Genomic DNA, 18728 nt, shown 5'->3' with positions numbered 1-18728 from the left:
TGATGGCAAACAGAACAGAAGCCACGTCATAAACCAGTTTCATCATCACCCCCCCCCCCCCCCCCCCCCCGCTCCATCCCTCCCCAGAGAGAATACTTTTTTTCCTTAAGGCTAACAGTCAACATGGAAAACAAAAAAATATGCTAGCTAGCATATGCTAAGTTATGCTAACACGAACAACATCTTGCTAGCTAGTGTATGTATATAACACCAAAGGGCAGGCAATGCATGAGGCATGTTGTATCCATAGGTAAACCAGGAATACTGTAGTGCAGAGGTTTTTGTTCGTAGAACTCAATAAAATACTGATTTAGCAAACTTCATTGGCAATAAAAAGGTATAGAAATCTTTCTCATCTTTACAGGTTAAAAGGTCTTCGAACATGAGCAACAAGATTAGTAACACTGATGAAATGGAAAAAAACTGAACAGAACAAAACAAGAAGAACCCAACCGGAGATGTCTCAGTAACCAAAAAACCTAAAATTGTTCCACTCTATACTGACAAGTCCATGGGTAAGTTTAGTTCTGGTTTTAAAATCTATAGAACTATAAACAATTTTAACACTGATATTTATTTGTTTCCTCAAGAAAAGAAATGTCTACCTTAAAGTTCAGGCACACCTGGGTTTTTGCACACAGTAGAGGACCGATATCATGGCAACCGCGGTGGTTTTCAATTGATGGCGAAACGTGGTTTCGTCTCTTTTATTTGACACCTATCGCCTGACTTATACTTGGCCAGCACACCGAAAATAGCCGATCTTGAAGCTTCTCGCAGCGCATATCGCAGCGCTTTGTAGACAGCTATTTCCGGTGCACGATACAGACACTCGACCCAAGTTTAAATCAGGCGTATGACTTCCGTATATCCTGAATCCCCAGTCCCAAATATCATGTTGATTCCATGTTTATTGGTCGCCTGTCACGACTTCTTCTGTTGGCTGGACGCTGTCCGACTCCTCCCTGATGCTCGTGTCACTACGCGCTACGTTGTCCTCCGTTTCCACAACCACATCCTTTACCACGGCTTCCGCTTCCTCTGCTCGCTCCTCCTCCTCTTCCTCTTCGTCCTCTAGTTCTAAATGGAGCACCTCGCATTCCATGCCCTCCTCCTCCTCCTCCTCCTCCTCCTCCTCCTCCTCTTCTTCCTGTTCCTCTGCCAACTCTCCCTCTGGGCCCTCCTCCTCCCCCTCCATCGCCTCATCCCCGTCGCTCACATTCTCCTCCCTGTGTGTCGTTGCCACCTCTACTGTCACTTCCTTCTCTTCTTCTCTCGACTTCCACTCTCCTGCCCCCTCCTCTCCCTCCCCATCCTCCTCCTCCTCCTCCTCCTCCTCATCATCATCGTCGTCGTCCTCGAAGTTGCCCTCGTAGATTTCGCACTCTCCGTCGTCCACCTGGACGACGCGGATGTCGTCCATGCACATGGCCTCGTCATCGTCCTCATCGTCCTCATCGCTCTCATTCTCGTCCGAGTCCAGCTGCGAGGGCGGCGTCGTAGTCCGGCTGTCCGACAGAGGCCTGCCGCCGGGGCTGCGGACCATGCGGACAATGCCCTCTGACCTGACATGCCTGCGCGACGACAGACACCTGCTCCGGGGCGCTACCGAACTGCAGCCCGAACCCGAGCCACCTTCCTTCTTGCAGTAGGAGTAGCGGTGGTTCATGTGCTGCGAGTAGGAGCCCGAGTGGGAGAAGCGCTTGCCACACTTGTCGCACTCGTAGGGCTTCTCGCCCGAGTGTAGCCGCGAGTGCTCGATCAGATGGTGCTTGTGTTTGAAGGCCTTCTTGCAGATGTTGCACTCGTGGGGACGTTTTCCTGGAAAAGTAAGAAGGAGAGACAGTTACTGTGAGTCAGAGTTGAGTCTAGAGTATTGTATAGTCAGGGATGTCCAGTCACTAGGCTAGTGATCTTGCACCTCGATTTGATTTAATTGGTTATATTTGTTTATGTTGTTTATCTTCACCATACATTGTATTGTTTATGTTTAAGCCCTGTGCACTTCACCATACATCGTATTGCACCGTGACTTGTTGTGAGATTGTAGATCTGCTATTTTTATAAAGTTGCTATGCCGACACCAGGTGAAACAAAAAGTGGTTGAAATATGCCGCGTGTCCCCCCCCCCCATCTCTCTCCCCATTTCCTGTCAGTCTACTTTCAACCTATCAATAAAGGCAGAAAAAGCCACAAAAAAAAAGAAAGTGGTTGAAATATATTAATACATTTTGTTTTTAATTAACTTAGAAGCCAGTGTAACGTGTTGCCATGCCTACAGCATTCATTACTCTCCATCAGCAGGTGCATGCAATAGGCCAACTTGATTCTCAAAAATGGTGTGTATCTATAGAAATAGTAAATTGTGATTTTATACATTTGCTGCTGGCTGTGGTTGTGAGAAAGATTCCATTTGGTTAACCTGCTACAGTATTTATTTTCTAAGAATTATAAGTGTGTATCTGTGCAAAGTGTGCACTTATCTCTCTCTCTCTCTGCTTCTCTCCCTTGTTCCATTTATGTCTATCTCTTGCAGTAAATGTGGTTGCAGTATCTTTCCTCTCCAATAAGTGTCAGGGCGATGTTGCTGCACTTTTGTCTGGTCCTTGGTGGTCTACACTACAGTACAGATGTGTACTGTGGGTGCATTATAGGTTGAACACTTGATTTTATCAAGTGATACAGTACTAGTATAGTAGTGTACTAGTACCAGAGAGAGTACTAGAAGTAGTATGGTACACTCTGATGCTGAAACAATGTCTTACTTTTTTATTACTTCTGCTGGTTGCTAAGGCCATCATCTGCACCAGAGCATGTGAGCGGAGCGGAGCGGCCGATAATTCCGCTCTTCGCTCTCGACGGCTTTTGTTACGCTCGCTCCACACTCACGTTCATCTCCCCCCACGCCGCTCTACGCTCGCTCCGCGCTCACTTCAAAATCCACACGCTCCGCTCGCGCTCACATGCTCTAATGTAGCCCATCGTCATGTGTCTAAATCCAAAAGAACAGATATGTAAACTGTCGACACGCCATGAGCGGTGCATTGGTGATTTGTATGTCTACGTATTCTCATGGACAGTCCGTGAAGCAGATTACGCGTATGGGGCTGGGCTTGAGTCTGAGAGCAGGCCCGGCGCCAGGATGAAATGACTGAGAGGGCAATTGACATTTTTGAGGGGGCACAAAGGCAAAGAGGTTGATTTAAGGGTGCAAACATCCCCTTTACCCCCCCGTGGTGCCGGGCCTGCTTGAGAAGCAATGATTGATGTAAACTGCTAGCCAAGCTTGCACAGTGCCGTGTGCACTGAGCGGCTCGGAGCGGAGGACAGTTCTCGCTCCGGAAGTCAATCTGACCCATTTAAAAACCCACTCCGCGCTCACGTCAAAATCCCCTCGTTCCGCTCCCGCTCCGCTCCGCTCACATTCAAGTGACCGATGGCTCACTCAATCTACAGAATGTATCATATCTCAGTCACCCCAAGACAGGCTGATGTCCCACATTTTGTTCAGTTTCTCATTATTATCAAAACAAATTCGATTTCGATTTCAATTCGATTTTTCAAAATAATTTAATAAAAGAAAATGAATACAAAACACTAAGAAATGTAATAAATTATATATATTTTTACAACTTTTAAGAAGTATAGTGAAAATAGCAGATCTACAAGCTCACAATGGCTACGTTTACATGGACAGTTAAATCTCCTTTTCATTCAGAATAAAAGTTAAATCCTATTAAAAGTTCTCATGTAAACACCTACAAAAACTTAAATCGGAATGAAAATGGTCAATCTGATTTAAACTTAGATCTGATGTAACTGACCAGTTTATTCCATTTTTAAATCCTATTGAAACAATTGTGGACTCATGTAAACACTCATTCGGATTGAAGTTCATTCTGGTCTTTCTGTGCATGCTTGTTTCCATGTAATTGGTATGGCTATATTATGCTCTTGTTTTGCGATTAATTATATTAAGAAATTATATTAGAAACCTCTCATAGGCTACAGGATACATCAAATATAAAGTAATACGGCATAAAAGTGTTTTTCTATTATTATTATTTTGTTTTACTGAAATGTAGTGTAGTAAAAGTAAAACAATTGGAAAATAAAGTAGAAATACCTCAAAATTGTACTTTAGTACTAAAGTAAATGTACTTTCCACCACTGGACGTAAACATATCCGCCCGCCCCCTATCCAATCAGAAGCCTTCCCAGCCCCAAACCTGATGTGGAATGAAATAATGGGATTTTAAAGTATTGTCCATGTAAACACTCATTCGGAATGACCTTTTCCATGTAAACACGCAGCAAAAAACATTACTTCTGAATGAATTCATTCAGAAGTTTTCATTCTGAATGAAAAAGCCCTCATGTAACCGCAGCCATTGTTACATGTTGTGAGCTTGTAGATCGGCAATGTTCAGTAATTTGGATCCCGGGGAGACATCAATTTAATCTTTTGGGTCTCGCTAAAGCGTTTGGGAACCATTGGGTTAGGGCAGAGCCATAGAGTATAAGACAGAGTCGCGACATTGAGGAGGCAGAAAACAGCCCGGTCATGTGACTCGCGCAAGCCCATAGACTCCAATGTATTAGTCTATGTATAGAAGAAATGTAAGAGAGCCGCCATTGGACTGGCCCCGTGAAGTGAACAGAGTTGTCTTAACTCTGTCTTACTCTATGGCTCTGGGTTAGGGTTGGTGGTACACAATTAATTGTATAAGCTTGTATAGAAAAAGGAGTTGGAGGATACCTGTGTGCTCGTATTTATGCCTGAGCAGAGAGCTGCCTTTCTGGAACACCTTGTCACACAGGTCACAAGGGAAAACGCCATTGTCCAACAACCGCCGCTTCTTGTAGGGCTGCCAGGCAGAGTCAGAGTCATTTGGGTCTTCTGTCGGGCTCACAACCTCTGTGCTGATTTCTGGCTTTTTCTGTTGCTGCAAACGGAAGGAGATATGTAACAATAATTAGCAAATGTCATTATAGAGTGACGAAGTCCTGACGTCACTCGCTCATCCCCTGGTTCTGCCTGGTTCACAGAAGTAATTTCTCTATGGAGAATAACATGGGGTCATCTTAAAATCGTTTCATATAAGCATTGTGGTCCAAAAATGAACAAGCTGTCTCTGCGTTATTGTCAGGGAGGTGTCTCTGTATCGTTTGCGACAGTCAGTCAGTCATATATGATACAGTCCGTTTCTAGCGAAAATGTAACTAATTCAGTAGCAGTAACAATAGCGTTTTCTCTCAGTCAGTTGATTCTTCCATGAGTGAAACGGCCGGGATGACATGTTTATTTTTCAAACACAGTTCTTATATGAGGCGGTCTAAAATCCCCCTATGGGGATTACAATGCAAATAAAAAGTACCTGAACCTGTGGATTTGCGCCCTCTACCGATATTGACGTCAGACTTTGGTGCTCTAGTCATTCTGATATTAACCCCTATGAACCCTCACCCTCCTATTCTGGACATTATATTATTATATTATATATTATTATATATCATTATATGTGAACGTTCGTTGAAAATAGCAAATGTACAGGGTCACAACGTGTCATGTTGTGAGCTTGTAGATCAGCTATTTATGGTAAACAGAATATACTTTCAACAAAGTATATATGGTTTAGGAATAGGAGGTTAAAGCTACAACCTCTCCATCTAGTGTCCAATCCGGTGAGCCATCTGCTTCAAATAACTTCATTAACATTGTCATGGTCTACATTTATCAATGGAAGAGCAGGTAGACCACCTCCAACCGCTTCACATGTACTACTGTATATTGTAGTAACATACATACAGTACATGCAGATTGGTTTAAATAACATTTTAGGCATTCAAATAAGTCTCAGATTGAGGCACCATGTTTTTATACATTACATAGGCATTTGCGTTGGACAGCACCAACACCAGGTGGGGACACCTGTGTCAACATGACAGACATATAAGGGGGGTTTCACATGACCAGCCTGGCAAATGTAAATGAGTCTGCTCTACCTGACCCCCGGCCCCTCCCCACCCTTTTTTTCTGGGAGAGAATCCAACTGCTGCTGCTATTGTAATGCAGCTGCAGCTAGTAAAATTAATAATGGATATGCGAGATTTAGGTGTGCCCATAGCTGTGGGCGTGCCAAGCATAAAATACTTTCACACGCCTAAATCTAACACACCCATTTTGCTTTTATAATTATAATTTCTTTGGCATTTCTGCCTTTATTGATAGTATCAAGTGAAGATAGAAAGGAAAGAGGGAGAGAAGGGGAGAGACATGCAGCAAAGGCCGTCATGAACGGGACTCGAACACGCACCGCCCCACACACCCATTGTTAATTTGATTAGCTTCAGCTGTGTTACATCATGGGTATACTTTTGCAGCCTCCTGTGTCTTCGCCCTTCTGTAGTTTTTATCAGATATATTACATAATCAATCTAGACTAGTAAGTACTTTATGTATGTAGGTGACAATAATAATTCTTTTATATGTTTTTTCCCTTCCTCCTAAATGTTTTTTATGCATATAGACTGCTGCAAATAAGCAGACAATAATGTGCAAAACCAAAAACCCAATCCCTGGATTATTCACTAGCAGCACCGTTACATTGCTTTAAATCACAAAGGAAAGGCTGTCTTGGGAACTAAAGCCCACTCCTACAGACCTTGTGTCCATTCAGCACGACGGTCTTGGCGGTGGTGCTGCCAGTGGTAGTGGTGTAGGTGTAGGTGAGCTGGGGGATGAGGATGGCGCGCTTGGTGACAGTGCCGACGGCGCCCAGGCACCCCACTGTGCCCTGCCCGGCAAGGGCCACCAGAGTGGGCAGCTGGGCTGCTGTGACGAGGCCGGTCTCCGGCGAGGTGATGTAGATGGTACTACCTATGATGTGGTCCTTCCTCGACGGGGAGGTCAGGTTAAGGGGCTTCTCCTGCTGTTTGGTTGGCGCTGGGGACTTTGGGGTGTCAGATCCAGTCGGTGTCTGCTTGGGCAAGGAAAGGTCCAGGGGTTCAGCTTGGGTGTCCTGGAGTTCTGGGTCTTCTGGCTCACTTTTGACAACGATGAGTGAGTTTAGTGGTGTAATGGATGTACCAGTAAGGGATTTGGCAGGCGTTTCTTGGGCAGAGCCTTTGTCTAGGTCTCCGTTCTGAGTTGCAGCCTGAGTCTTCTCAGACACCGATTTCCCAGCCTTCATCTTGGCAAACCACTTCCTGACAACTTCCACAGGAATGGCGAGGGAGTCTGAGAGCTTGGCCAGCTCCTCCTTGCTCGGATTGGCATTGGAGGCAAAGTACGTTTTGAGGAGGGAGAGGAGGTCGTCCACAGGTTCCGCCTCCTCCAGGGTTACTCCCGCGTCATTCAGCAGAGCGGCGAACGAGGGGTCCAGGGCAGCCGAGTCCACCGCCTCCCCATTGGCTGCTTTGCGGTGCTGGAGGAGGTGTAGAGCCTCCAGGCCGTCGGGACACTCATCACAGAGCAAACAAGTGCTGGAGCTCTGTGCTTTCGGCGTCTCAGCGGCCTCTGGGTTTGCCGTCTGAACAGTCTCTGTGGCCGGCTGAGTCGCCAGCCCTGCCACTTTCGTCTCCGTTGTTCTAATGGGCTCGTACTCTCTGGGCTCTGTCTTGACGATGCTGAGGTCCGTGGGGAGCTTTTGCACGTCTGCGTCCGACGGCTGGACCATTTCAGAGAGGGTGGTGATGGTCTTGGTAGTGGTGGGAGGAGCAGCATCTTTTTTGAGGATCAGGGGGGCGGCGGTAGCGGGGGCGGCGGGGTTGACACTGTAGTTGATGATGATCTTGGTCGTCCCGTCCTGGTCCACGAAGGCAGGCAGGCTGATGATCTGCTGCTGGGCCGGCTGCAACAGGATGCCCTGCTTGCCACCGTTGGCCGTGCCCAGCACCTGCCTCAGGATGTTGCCATCCATGGCCACTTTGAGGACGTTCTGCAGGTCGCTCAGGTTGATGCTGAACGGCGACACCAGGCCTACCGTGGGTACCACCATGGCGACGCCTGGCGGCAGGCCCGTCGTCGTGGACACTGTTGCGATTGTTGTCTGTGCCACGGCCACACCCCCGTTTACCACCCCATTGGTTAATGTCGGCGCCGTTGGCGCTACCGCCAACGGCTTGCAAACGTACTCCATAGGTTCTGACTTGATCTGGATGATGGGGTGCTGTTTGATTTCGGGGTCCTCTTTCACGACTACGCGGGTGGGAGCCAAGGTGCGGGCCATGGTGATGATGGGTCCAGGCGGCGGGGCAGTGGGCGCTGCTGGTTTGATTTGCGGCCGGGGAACACCGTTGGCGGTCGCGCTGGCCACACACTTCTTGCTGCTGATATGGGAGCTGTAGGAGCCTGAGTGGGAGAATCGCTTCTTACAGTTGGAGCATTCGTATGGCTTCTCTCCTGTGGAGAGCACAATGACACATCAATCAGTCTGGGTTAAAAAAAAGAATTAAAATGAAACACATTTGTCTGTGGCAAATCTAATTCAAGTTTTCAAGTTTTCTGATGTATGGACTGTCAAGGCCAGAAAGTAGCTTTTTGCCATAACTTCCGGGTTTGATGATGACGTCACACGCATACCCTCTATAAGAGTTATTATTTTATAATTGTATTATTGTTATAATTTATGACATACAAACAGTGTGTAGATTTAACAACTGCAATCAGAAAACAGAAATGAGAACATTCTTAATGAAAGGAGGTACAGCGTACTACAGCCAACCAACTAACGGCTTGAGCAGAGACCTCGATTACAGCAAGCGAGCGAGCGTGAGAAAACAGAAATGAGAACACATATACATTTTTAATGAAAGGAGGTACAGCGTACAACAGCCAACCAACTAACAGCTTGAGTATGTGTGCACGTGTGTTCTCTGTGGTTGCCAGAGCAGTGTCCATTAATTATTGTACTCACCACTGTGGATGCGCAGGTGCTCTTTCAGGTGGTGCTTGTATTTGAAAGCCTTGGCACATTCGGTACACTTGAACTTGCGGTTCCCGCCGGCTGTGGGAGCCACGTGGCGCTGGAGGGAGCACACAGAGAAAGAGACAGGTGAGAGAGAGTGATTAGAAGATCCACTCACTTGGCCACTTAAAAGGGATATTTTCACTTTCAAACATGTTTAGGGTCGTTTTAACGTCTACTCAGGCTTTTGTGAGCACCCCAAAAGTTTTTAAGTTGCTTGATTCAATATTTAGATTAACATTAAAATAAAATCATATCCAACAATAACAAAATATTTTAAGTGTTGGGTCGGAGAGGCTAAATGTCATCAAACGGTGGTCCGTGGCTCAAATGCTGAATAAATAATGGACATGAAAAAGGCTGAAAACCACTGATGTAGTGCATTGAAGCAATAATCATCCTCACTGTACACTATTTCCAGCTCACAGAGCCCGTCTAACAGCTCCTACATATACCAGAATGCATGGAGTGGAGCATGAAGCCTCTGGCGTCTGTCTGACCCACAAAGAAATGCAATCCATACCACTCAGTGGAAAAGTTAATGTAGAACCCTCTACGTGATAATACCTTACCCTCAGTTATGGATCATAACTCTAGGTTCAGAAGGAGAACGGTAAGCATAAAATAACACTAGAGTCCAGACCATAAACGGAACAAAGAAAGATATGCCTTGTGTATTATAAAATACAAACACCACGAAATATGATAACGCATGATCCTGTCTGGAATGTAAAAAAACCCTTTTTTAGAAGGGCTTTTGTCAGCTTACCTCTAGGTTTAGCTTGGTTTCTTAGGTCTAGTTAAATGTCTAGGTGCACCTGGGGGTTTACTTTAGATCTAATCTAAGAAAATGAGTGGCCTACCAGCAACCCGTACTCAACCTTCAGCAACACAGTCCTCCTCAATGTAAAAGCATTGCATAATGATACTTATATAGACCATATGCCATTATAGAATGCTTTATAAAGTGTTATTATCATGGTTATAAAGCATTACGAAGCAAAAAATAAATATAGCATTATGAGCACTTGAGCCCTTGAGTAATTACATGTGTTATGAGCAGATTATAATGCATATCAAATTTCAAAAAGAAACAAAGGGCTTAAAAACACGGCCATATTTTTGTCAGTGCCTTACCCCTTAACCCTAAACTTCTGTGCATTTTTTTACTATTTGGAAAAAACATTTTAAAATTGTTCAACAAGCTGATCTACATCGACACGTTGTGAGCTTGTAGTTCGGCTATTTGAACTATTCAAAAATGTTTTTCAAAATAGTAAAAGCAGCAAAGAAGTTAAGGGATAAGGGGTTTAGCACTGACGCAAATAGGGCCCACAGTGCCTCAAATTTACCAATCTCACTAAACCCACATTGTAACCCCCCCCCCAGGTGAATTGAATATGTGAGTCCCACTACTATTTATAATGCAGGACTCAATAGTGAATGTGAGTGTACACAGTCCTACCACGCGCGTAGTGTAGCAAACTGATTGAATATAGATATCCGCTGTCCAAGGAAAAGCTAAATCTTCACTTGCAAATCTTCACGATGTCTGGTCTGGACTGGTGGGCTGCTTTGGAGGACTGGAATAATCCCTCCAAAAACACCTGGCCAATTCCTTTCTTCAGAAAACTCCCCTCAAAAATCCTTCCACAAGGTTGAAGGATGACACGTGAGCGAGTAGATTCATCTTCAGTTTTCACCTCAGCGGTTTACTTTATGTTAGGACTTTGACCACAAAGTCTAGGTTGATAACTAACTTGATAATTATTCAGTTCTTTTCTCTCTTCTCTGGATCACATGTGCTCTCTTTCTCCAGGGCAAACCTATCCAACAAGGAAGTAGCATGGAGGTGAGGGGCGGAACTAAGCGTTTACTCTAGCTTCTGATATGCTTAGAGCAGTTTTGACACTGGTGTCTAACTGGCTTAGAGCTATCTGTCCGTTTATTAACTTCTGGACACACATTGGTTTAAAAATCTAGAGCGTTAACACTATACTACTACTATGTACTATAGGTATTGATTATTGTCAGTGTTTTTATGTGATCACTTATTTTATCTGGGTTACATTAGGTATTTTAAATAGCAATTCTACACAAAACAAAACAACTTGTTTGCATGATTTGTGTTACTTTCGTGCAGAATAAACCATCTAATTGTATTGTGCATGGTTGTAATAATGACACCGGGAAGAGACACGGAGTATCTTATTTCTCTGATTTGTATTTCCAACCGTGCGAGGAATGACAATAAACCACGCCAACAATGACAAGAACATGACATGACTCGTTGGACTTGCTGCATACTCAAGGAATACTTAGTAGGTATTTCACACTGGCCGGCACCAAACACCATGTTGTACCATCCGTTTTTGGAAAGCGATGACGATGATGAGCCCAGGAAGAAACAAGGTTAAATAAAAAGGTATGCTATTCTTCTGTCCACAATTTGCTTGCTTGTAATGTTAGCTTATCTCTGCAGTAATAGCACAGAACCTGCTCTATGCCAATGGCACAGAAACACAAACACCCTTTGGCGCCTTCCAGGGGTAAGGCTCCTCTTGACCTTCTTGACTGTTAGGTAATTATCAAATATTTGCCCTTAGCGCAGAGTAAAATGTGTTGTGTTGTTGGGTTGACATTATCATGGTCATGGTGGTGACTAATTCACTTTGCTTTTTCTTTGCATTGAGCTCTAAGCAAAATTCTGTGTTATAACAACATTGCCTCAGCAGTTTATCATTTCAATGTGCCTCTCGGGGGTTTGAATGCTGCTGATACTAATTTATTGAAAGCACATCCACCATAAAATACCAAATGTATTGGGGCATACCAGTGATGGAAGAAGGACTCACATTTTTCACTTTCACGTAAAAGTATCAATACCCTATTGTACAAATAGTTTGTTAATGTTACAAGTACGGTACTCAAGTTTTGAGCAAAAGTACAAGTATTAGAAACAAAAATGTACTTTAAGTACCAAAAGCAAAAGTACTCATTGTGCAGAAGGTCCAGCAGAAGTTGTTAATGTATGTTCAGTAATAATAATCAAAAATCTATAAAATAACTAGCAACTAAAGTTGTAGTGGAATAAACGTACAATAGATGTAGTGGAGTAGGCGTAAAAGTACTGAAAACTGGAAATGCACTAGTAGAGTACTTGAGCAACTGAAAAATACTGAATGAAGCTCGGCAGCCCTTTCTATCGCATGTGGATAACCTTGGTGCCCAGCCCCCCTCTGATCTAGACTGTGTGCGACGGAGGTAGGGGCTGTCCTGAGGTGAGGTGAGATAACCCCTGGGTGTGCACCTGGTCGCCCCTTACTGATTAACTAGCACTGATAAAAGACAGGAAAGCTTCCTTGTTCATACTTAGCTGTTCTGATTTATTCATGCGTTTTATTATTATTCTGTTACGGCTATAGCTGCATTATGCAGCCGCGTAGGGTGGAATAAATATGTGACTGGGCCAATTAGAATTCTCTGCACATTTAATTCATGAATGCAGGAACATTATCCATTCTCATGGACAACTGGCAGTAGCCTATGGCCTATGCCTACCTGCAGACTACAGTACTTAACTGGTCACACATAGACCATTGATATGCACAAGTTGGCAGATTTTGTAACTTGGTTAAAAGGTGCGAATGGGGCAGCCAATGTATCTATTGTTGTCGGAGGAGAAGATTTTTCCCCCCGCCTCCGTCTTTTAGCAGAGCTTGTGCAAGAGCTCCATTGAACGAGCCACGGACAGAGTTGCAGAACAGACTTCTGGCACTATGTAACTTTCCTCGTCTTCTACCCTGGATTTGAACCGGTTTGCTGTGCAAGAAGTGCTGACATATTTATCAATGAGCTAATAGAGCCTGCCTGCTTGCTCATGGGAATACGTTTAATCTTCGTGTCAGATCCTGTGTCTAGGTGAAACTTGACCTTTGACACACTCTAAATGTCTCAATAATAGAGCATGCCGGGAGACAAAATACAACCATCAGTTGTATTGAATTAGCATACTTTACTCTGGACAAAATGTTATTTTATTAATTAAAAAAGCATACCATTATTTATATTTATTTATGTATTCAGAGTGCCTATTTCACCCATGCAATTCCAGGCAAAGCTATAGTAACAGCCTCTGCAGTCTATCATTTATTGCAAATGGTATATTGTATTTTGCTTGTCTTTTCTGATACACAAACATTTACCTAGTAAGGCCAGTCCACATCAATGCAACTCCTTGCAACATGCAACTACTTGCAACCATTATCCCCAGTGGCAGTGACTAGTTGCATTGGCCTATCAGGTAACCCACCATGCTTGGACGCTCTGTAGGCCATTCAAAATCAGTTTCACCAGCTAAATAGTAAATGAACATGGTGAATTTTGGAATTGGCCAACAGTTTTGTAGGCTAAAACAAGTTCCAGTCATTTTAATTGCTGTACTCGTTCACCATGTGCTCTCACTGACTAAGTAAAATTCCCAGTATTAATATGTATACAAATACACTCTTCTGGAATCCATTTGGTTGCAGAAGTACTAGCTCAGATTTAAATGAAAGTCCCACTCCACACATATGGACCATCAAGGTGTGGTTTAAATCCTCAGAAAAACATAGTCTAGCTCTGCTCAATATGTCCATGTAAATGCCAATTATTAAACATCCCTGAAGGAGCTTTACATTACCTTTTTCTTTGCACAAATGTATTATTCCATATCCTTTTGAAGCATGCATAGAATTGATCCTGCAGAATGTGGGTAATCCAAGAGTATGCACTACTAGGCACAGCAGCACATTCAAAGCACTGCACTGTGACTTCCTCATTGTCTGGAGAACCCTGACCACATGGTGGTGTCAGGTGACGGGGGAGTGCTTGTTTTGTGTCACTCAGGTGTCAGATGACAGGGGAGGAAGGGGGGGGGGGCTTGTTTTGTTTCACTCAATCTCCCTGCATTCTTCCTTGTTCATTTAACGAGGCTCCTTTTGACTGGCGTTTAAGTGTATGATGTTGCACCTCACCTCACCTGAATGCTCCCTACTCTGGCCACGTCATAATAGGCGACCATTTGGAAAACATAGCAGATCTACAAGCTCACAATGCAGTGCTGAACAAACACTCAACACTATCAACAACGGCGAGCACACCATTCAAAGTAATTGAGAGACAGAAAAGAACATGTGGCCACTTATATTCGGTTCCTCAAGCTTTATAGGATGGAATTTAGAGCTTTAACTTTACACAAATGTATACATCCCCTTCAACTTCATTTCTTGAAGTTTGTGTAGGGGGGAAAACATTGTGCTCCAAGTATAGGTCCCTGGCGGGGAGTGAAGTACTGTACATAATACATTAGTGTTTTTAAGTGGTTAATGCTTAAGAGCTATACAGAATGCAATAAACGGCCAAGCTTCAAAAATACAATAGCCATAGAAAAAATTGGTAAAACTGGTAAAACAGCCTCAGTGTCTGTCGCTGTTGCCTGTCACATTGATTGATTGATTGATTGATTGATTGATTGATTGATTGATTGATTGATTGATTGATTGATTGATTGATTGAGTTTGTGTTAAAATGCATATACTGTACATGACTGACTGTACTGTATGACTGGGGAAAACAGCCTTTTGTTTTAGTGCCCCAACCACGTGGAATGACTTACAGCTTAAATTAAAGATCTGCTCATTACATACGGTCAATTTAAATCTTTGATTGCAGATTTACCCCAAATGTCTGCAACTGTTTTTAAACATGTATGAATTAGATGACACAATGAAGAAATGTTCTGTTTTGTTGTTTTTGTTTGTTATGTTATGTTATGTTATGTTATGTTATGTTATGTTATGTTATGTTATGTTATGTTATGTTATGTTATGTTATGTTATGTTATGTTATGTTATGTTATGTTATGTTATGTTGTACTGTATCTCGACGACACTGCAAATGAGGGAAATCTCAATGTCTCTCGAGAATAAATAAAGGTTTGAATGATTGAATGAATGACTATGGTCACATTCATACCAGAGAGCTTTGCTGCGATTAAAACGAATCCTGCTGCGCATTTTCAGAAAGTGCACTTCGTTTGGCAGGTGTGAAGGCTCATTCGAATCGTAATGCGTATCAAAGAACCGCATTATACTCCTTCCAATCGCACTTGATTACGATTCGGTGCAGGTGTGAATGCAATCCGCAGTAAATAAAGGAAATGAAGCAAACAACGTGGCGGGTGAGGAGCTGAACACAGTTGGAGACGGAGAAGGCATATTTTACGCAGCGCAAAGATGTCCCGTTACCGTGGATAGACGTGGTCGAATGAGGAGACTGAAGCCCTGATCGAAATGAGGACGAGTACATTAATCAATTGCTTAAGAAAACACATAAACACTGCAGTGCAGTGTAATAGTATTATAGCCTACAGAATATTCTGTCTGTCTGTGCGTGCGTGCCGTAAACATGGAGTGCTGTCACTGTGTGGGGGACTAGTGGGGAGTAGGAACTTTCATCTCAATAAACGTGTAAACATTTTGCGCTGCTGTCTGTTATATCAGTGCGCTCAGCGCTGTGCCTCCATGCCCAAAAGAACAGTGTGTGGCTGCGTGCGTATAGTGAGAGAGCGTATAATTTTATCACCATAGATTTCACTGTGTAGGCTAGTTTATGAATGGAACACATTGATAAAGGTCCCCCCTGCTGCGTTTCCAATTGCTGCGGATGACATCTGTGTGAAGGCAAACCGCAGCAAATTAAATATGCAAGAATCCCAAATTCTCCGCCCATACGCATTGAGTCTACCGAAGTATTAGGTGAGAATGTGACCTAAGTACATATCTGTCAAAAGGATAAAACACAAAAAACCCTTTAGAGCATAATTATTTCCATGGTGGTCCTTTGAGTGCAAATGTGTGTAAACTCGGTGCCAAATGTTTGGGGTGGGGGGGTATTAGATCAATCAAATAATTAAAACTTTATTAAGGACAGGTTCATTAAGCAACTGTTGAAATTTCAACAGACTATTCAGCAGACACGTATTCTAAACTGACCACTCACTGGCAGGGTGCCAAATGAGGTTCCCTAGCTGTCCTGTCCAGGGTTGCCAAGTCCACTTAATTTTGGACTTGTTTTTTTCCAGAGTTGCGGGAAAAAAGGACTAGTCGCAGGTTGCAGGTTTTGGGGCTTTAAAAAAATGCGGTGACTTGTTTTGTAAAATCAAGCCACAAGCCAACATTTCTTTGATGTATACTATAAATGTTCGAGGAGTAGTGTGAATCACATTGATTGACATATGCAGGAATATAATATATTATATTGTATATAATATATTATATATAATAATGTGTGTAATGTTATAATAAATTACTAAAACATAAAATATTATCATGCATAGTATTTATAATGATAATACATTGAATCTTTTTTATTAGGATTATATGGCCATATTATTCGGCTTGTTTTGGTTTGTTTTTTTTTAGGGGAGATTTGGCTTATTTCTCTTTTGTTGTTTTGTTTTTGTCTTGTTTTTGGAAGTGGGTTTTGGCTTATTTCTCTCACGAGAGTTGTCATTGGCACCACTGGTCCTGTCCTGTGTACAGTACTGGTCCTGTCCTGTGTACAGTACCTGCTCCTGCATGTTCTTGTGGTGACTCATGTGTCTCTCCAGCTGTGAGCGGTAGGTGAAGGTGTAGCTACAGTGGGAGCAGCTGAAGTTGTCCTCGCTGGTCTCGTGGCGGTACTTGATGTGCTCCTTCAGCGAGGCGTTGCGCTTGTAGCCGCGGGAACAGTACGGACAGGTGTGCAACTGGGAGAAGGAATCCGGAGTGCCTGCATGGGGGGGGGGGGCAAGAGGACATGTGGAGATGCAATATGGCATTACTTGTATTATAATATAACGAGTTTGATAAGTGTATGTGATTGTAAAGTATACAGAGAAATGTATGGTACAATGACGATGATCAGTGGTGGAAAAAGTACTTGTTACCGCACTTCTGTTTTATATGCTACTGTACAACTTGACAACTTGAACAGGGATTATTTATTCCTAGATGTATTTATTTGTTATTTTTAATTGATGACGTTTTGATGTTTTACAAAATTTACAATTACAATTTAATCATTTAGCAGACGCTCTTAATCCAGAGCGATTTACGGTAAGCAACAACACATGGTAATATGTCTACATAATATGCTGTCTAAGTTAAATAAGTTTAGCCTTTGCATATGCCTGTAAGGTCATTAAAGCTCCACTACAATTATTTGAAAACTTTAGTAGTAGGAGTAGTAGACCTTTTTGAATTCTTATTACAAAACACACATTAACCACTTCAGCCCTATTTAAACTTTGAATATTTGAAAATAGCAGAGCATTGTGCGCTTGTGGATCTGCTATTTCCATAAGATTTGAATAGATTTTATACATAATGATACCTTGTGAAACGGGACAATCTGCATAATGAGTATTTTGGTATTTTACGTATATTTTGACGACAATACTTTTGTACTTTTACCCCAAGTTTGATTACCAGACTTTTACTTGTAAGGGAGTATTTCTACATTGCAGTATTGAAACTTAGTTTTACTTAAGTAAAAAAAAAAACTTTTTCCACCACTGGTTAGTAGTGTTCTATAGTTGAGTTCTATGAATTGTAAGCAATCTGCAGGTCTAGCGGGATTGTCTGTAGGTACCATTTTCATCTGAGCCTCCTCTCTCCTCGGGAGCCTCCGGGTAGATGATGGTTGTGTCTCCCTGTTGGAGAATCTCCTCTACCAGGAAGGTGTCCTTCACCACCTCCTCGTCCTCGTCCTCCTCTTCTTCCTCGTCCTCCTCGCCCTCTGACACACACTCTTTTTTCACTGAAACACACACAGACGGATGGATGCACAGTAAAATACAAGGCAACAAATGTTCATGCAGGGTTTCAAAACAAAACTCCATGCTGAAGACCTAAAGGTCAAGGAATTACATCAAATGTCCTTCTGGTGTGTATGGTACGGGGTAAAAAATGCACCAATAGCATCCAAGCAAAGTACTGGTTAATGCTTTGGAGATATGCAGAGTGCAATTGAAGCTATGAAGCTTCAAAAAGACATTAGCCATAGGAAAATAAATGACCTTTTTGGGTAGTGGACCTTTCAGTGTGTGTGTGCGCGTGCGGCGTGCGTGTGTGTGTGTGTGTGTGTGTGTGTGTGTGTGTGTGTGTGTGTGTGTGTGTGTGTGTGTGTGTGTGTGTGTGTGTGTGTGCCAAATGCCACCATTCAAGCACAATATGGTTAGTATTTCTTTGCCAGTGCCTGAATGAAAGTAACTACTGGGTATGACAATCTCCTCATGAACATATTTGTAAATATTAGGCTGGAAGTGAATTAACCCCCACAGCTGCAAGAACATACCACTAGAGGGCACCCCAGGGCAGTTCATGGTTTCTGTGATAACCAGGTACCCAAAGTATACTATTGATTTGAATGGTTTTAACTGTGACTGGGAAATGTATACTACACTTATACTTATACTACACTTAGTATTTTGATAGGTTGAGGGCCATTGTAATCAGTGCCACTATATTCTGAAAACAGCAGTCATGAAAAAACAACCGCATCTCTATAAAAGTATCACTCAGCCTTATTTACCTAGCTTATTATACCTGTAACCTAGCAACGGCTGCCAGCTGCCAAGAAAGAACAACGGAACATTAACCATTATCAGTTTGCTACTGAGGGGGATTAATCATAACAACACGTCACACCTGTTGGGTTTGAACAAATCTCCTT

The 18728-nt window shown here is 43.0% G+C and overlaps 1 protein-coding gene across 1 annotated transcript in view; it reads right to left on the bottom strand.

Moving 5' to 3' along the window:
• Window positions 1-613: 613 nt before the first annotated feature.
• LOC310871160 (zinc finger E-box-binding homeobox 1-like) overlaps window positions 614-18728 on the bottom strand; it is a gene marked incomplete at its 3' end in the record, with an annotated part of 82424 nt that continues 64309 nt past the window's right edge. The window contains exons 3-9 of the mRNA XM_083782649.1: window positions 17646-17813; window positions 16582-16784; window positions 8919-9027; window positions 6666-8404; window positions 4760-4946; window positions 1167-1821; window positions 614-623 (exon numbers count right to left, since the gene is read on the bottom strand). Coding sequence (XP_083638775.1) covers window positions 614-623; window positions 1167-1821; window positions 4760-4946; window positions 6666-8404; window positions 8919-9027; window positions 16582-16784; window positions 17646-17813 — 3071 coding nt within the window. The remainder of the gene's footprint in view (window positions 624-1166; window positions 1822-4759; window positions 4947-6665; window positions 8405-8918; window positions 9028-16581; window positions 16785-17645; window positions 17814-18728) is intronic.

This window comes from Protomyctophum parallelum, assembly GCF_964188405.1.
Source record: "Protomyctophum parallelum genome assembly, chromosome: 14".
NCBI classification, from domain to species: Eukaryota; Metazoa; Chordata; class Actinopteri; order Myctophiformes; family Myctophidae; genus Protomyctophum; species Protomyctophum parallelum.
This window is presented reverse-complemented; position numbering and strand designations above follow the sequence as displayed.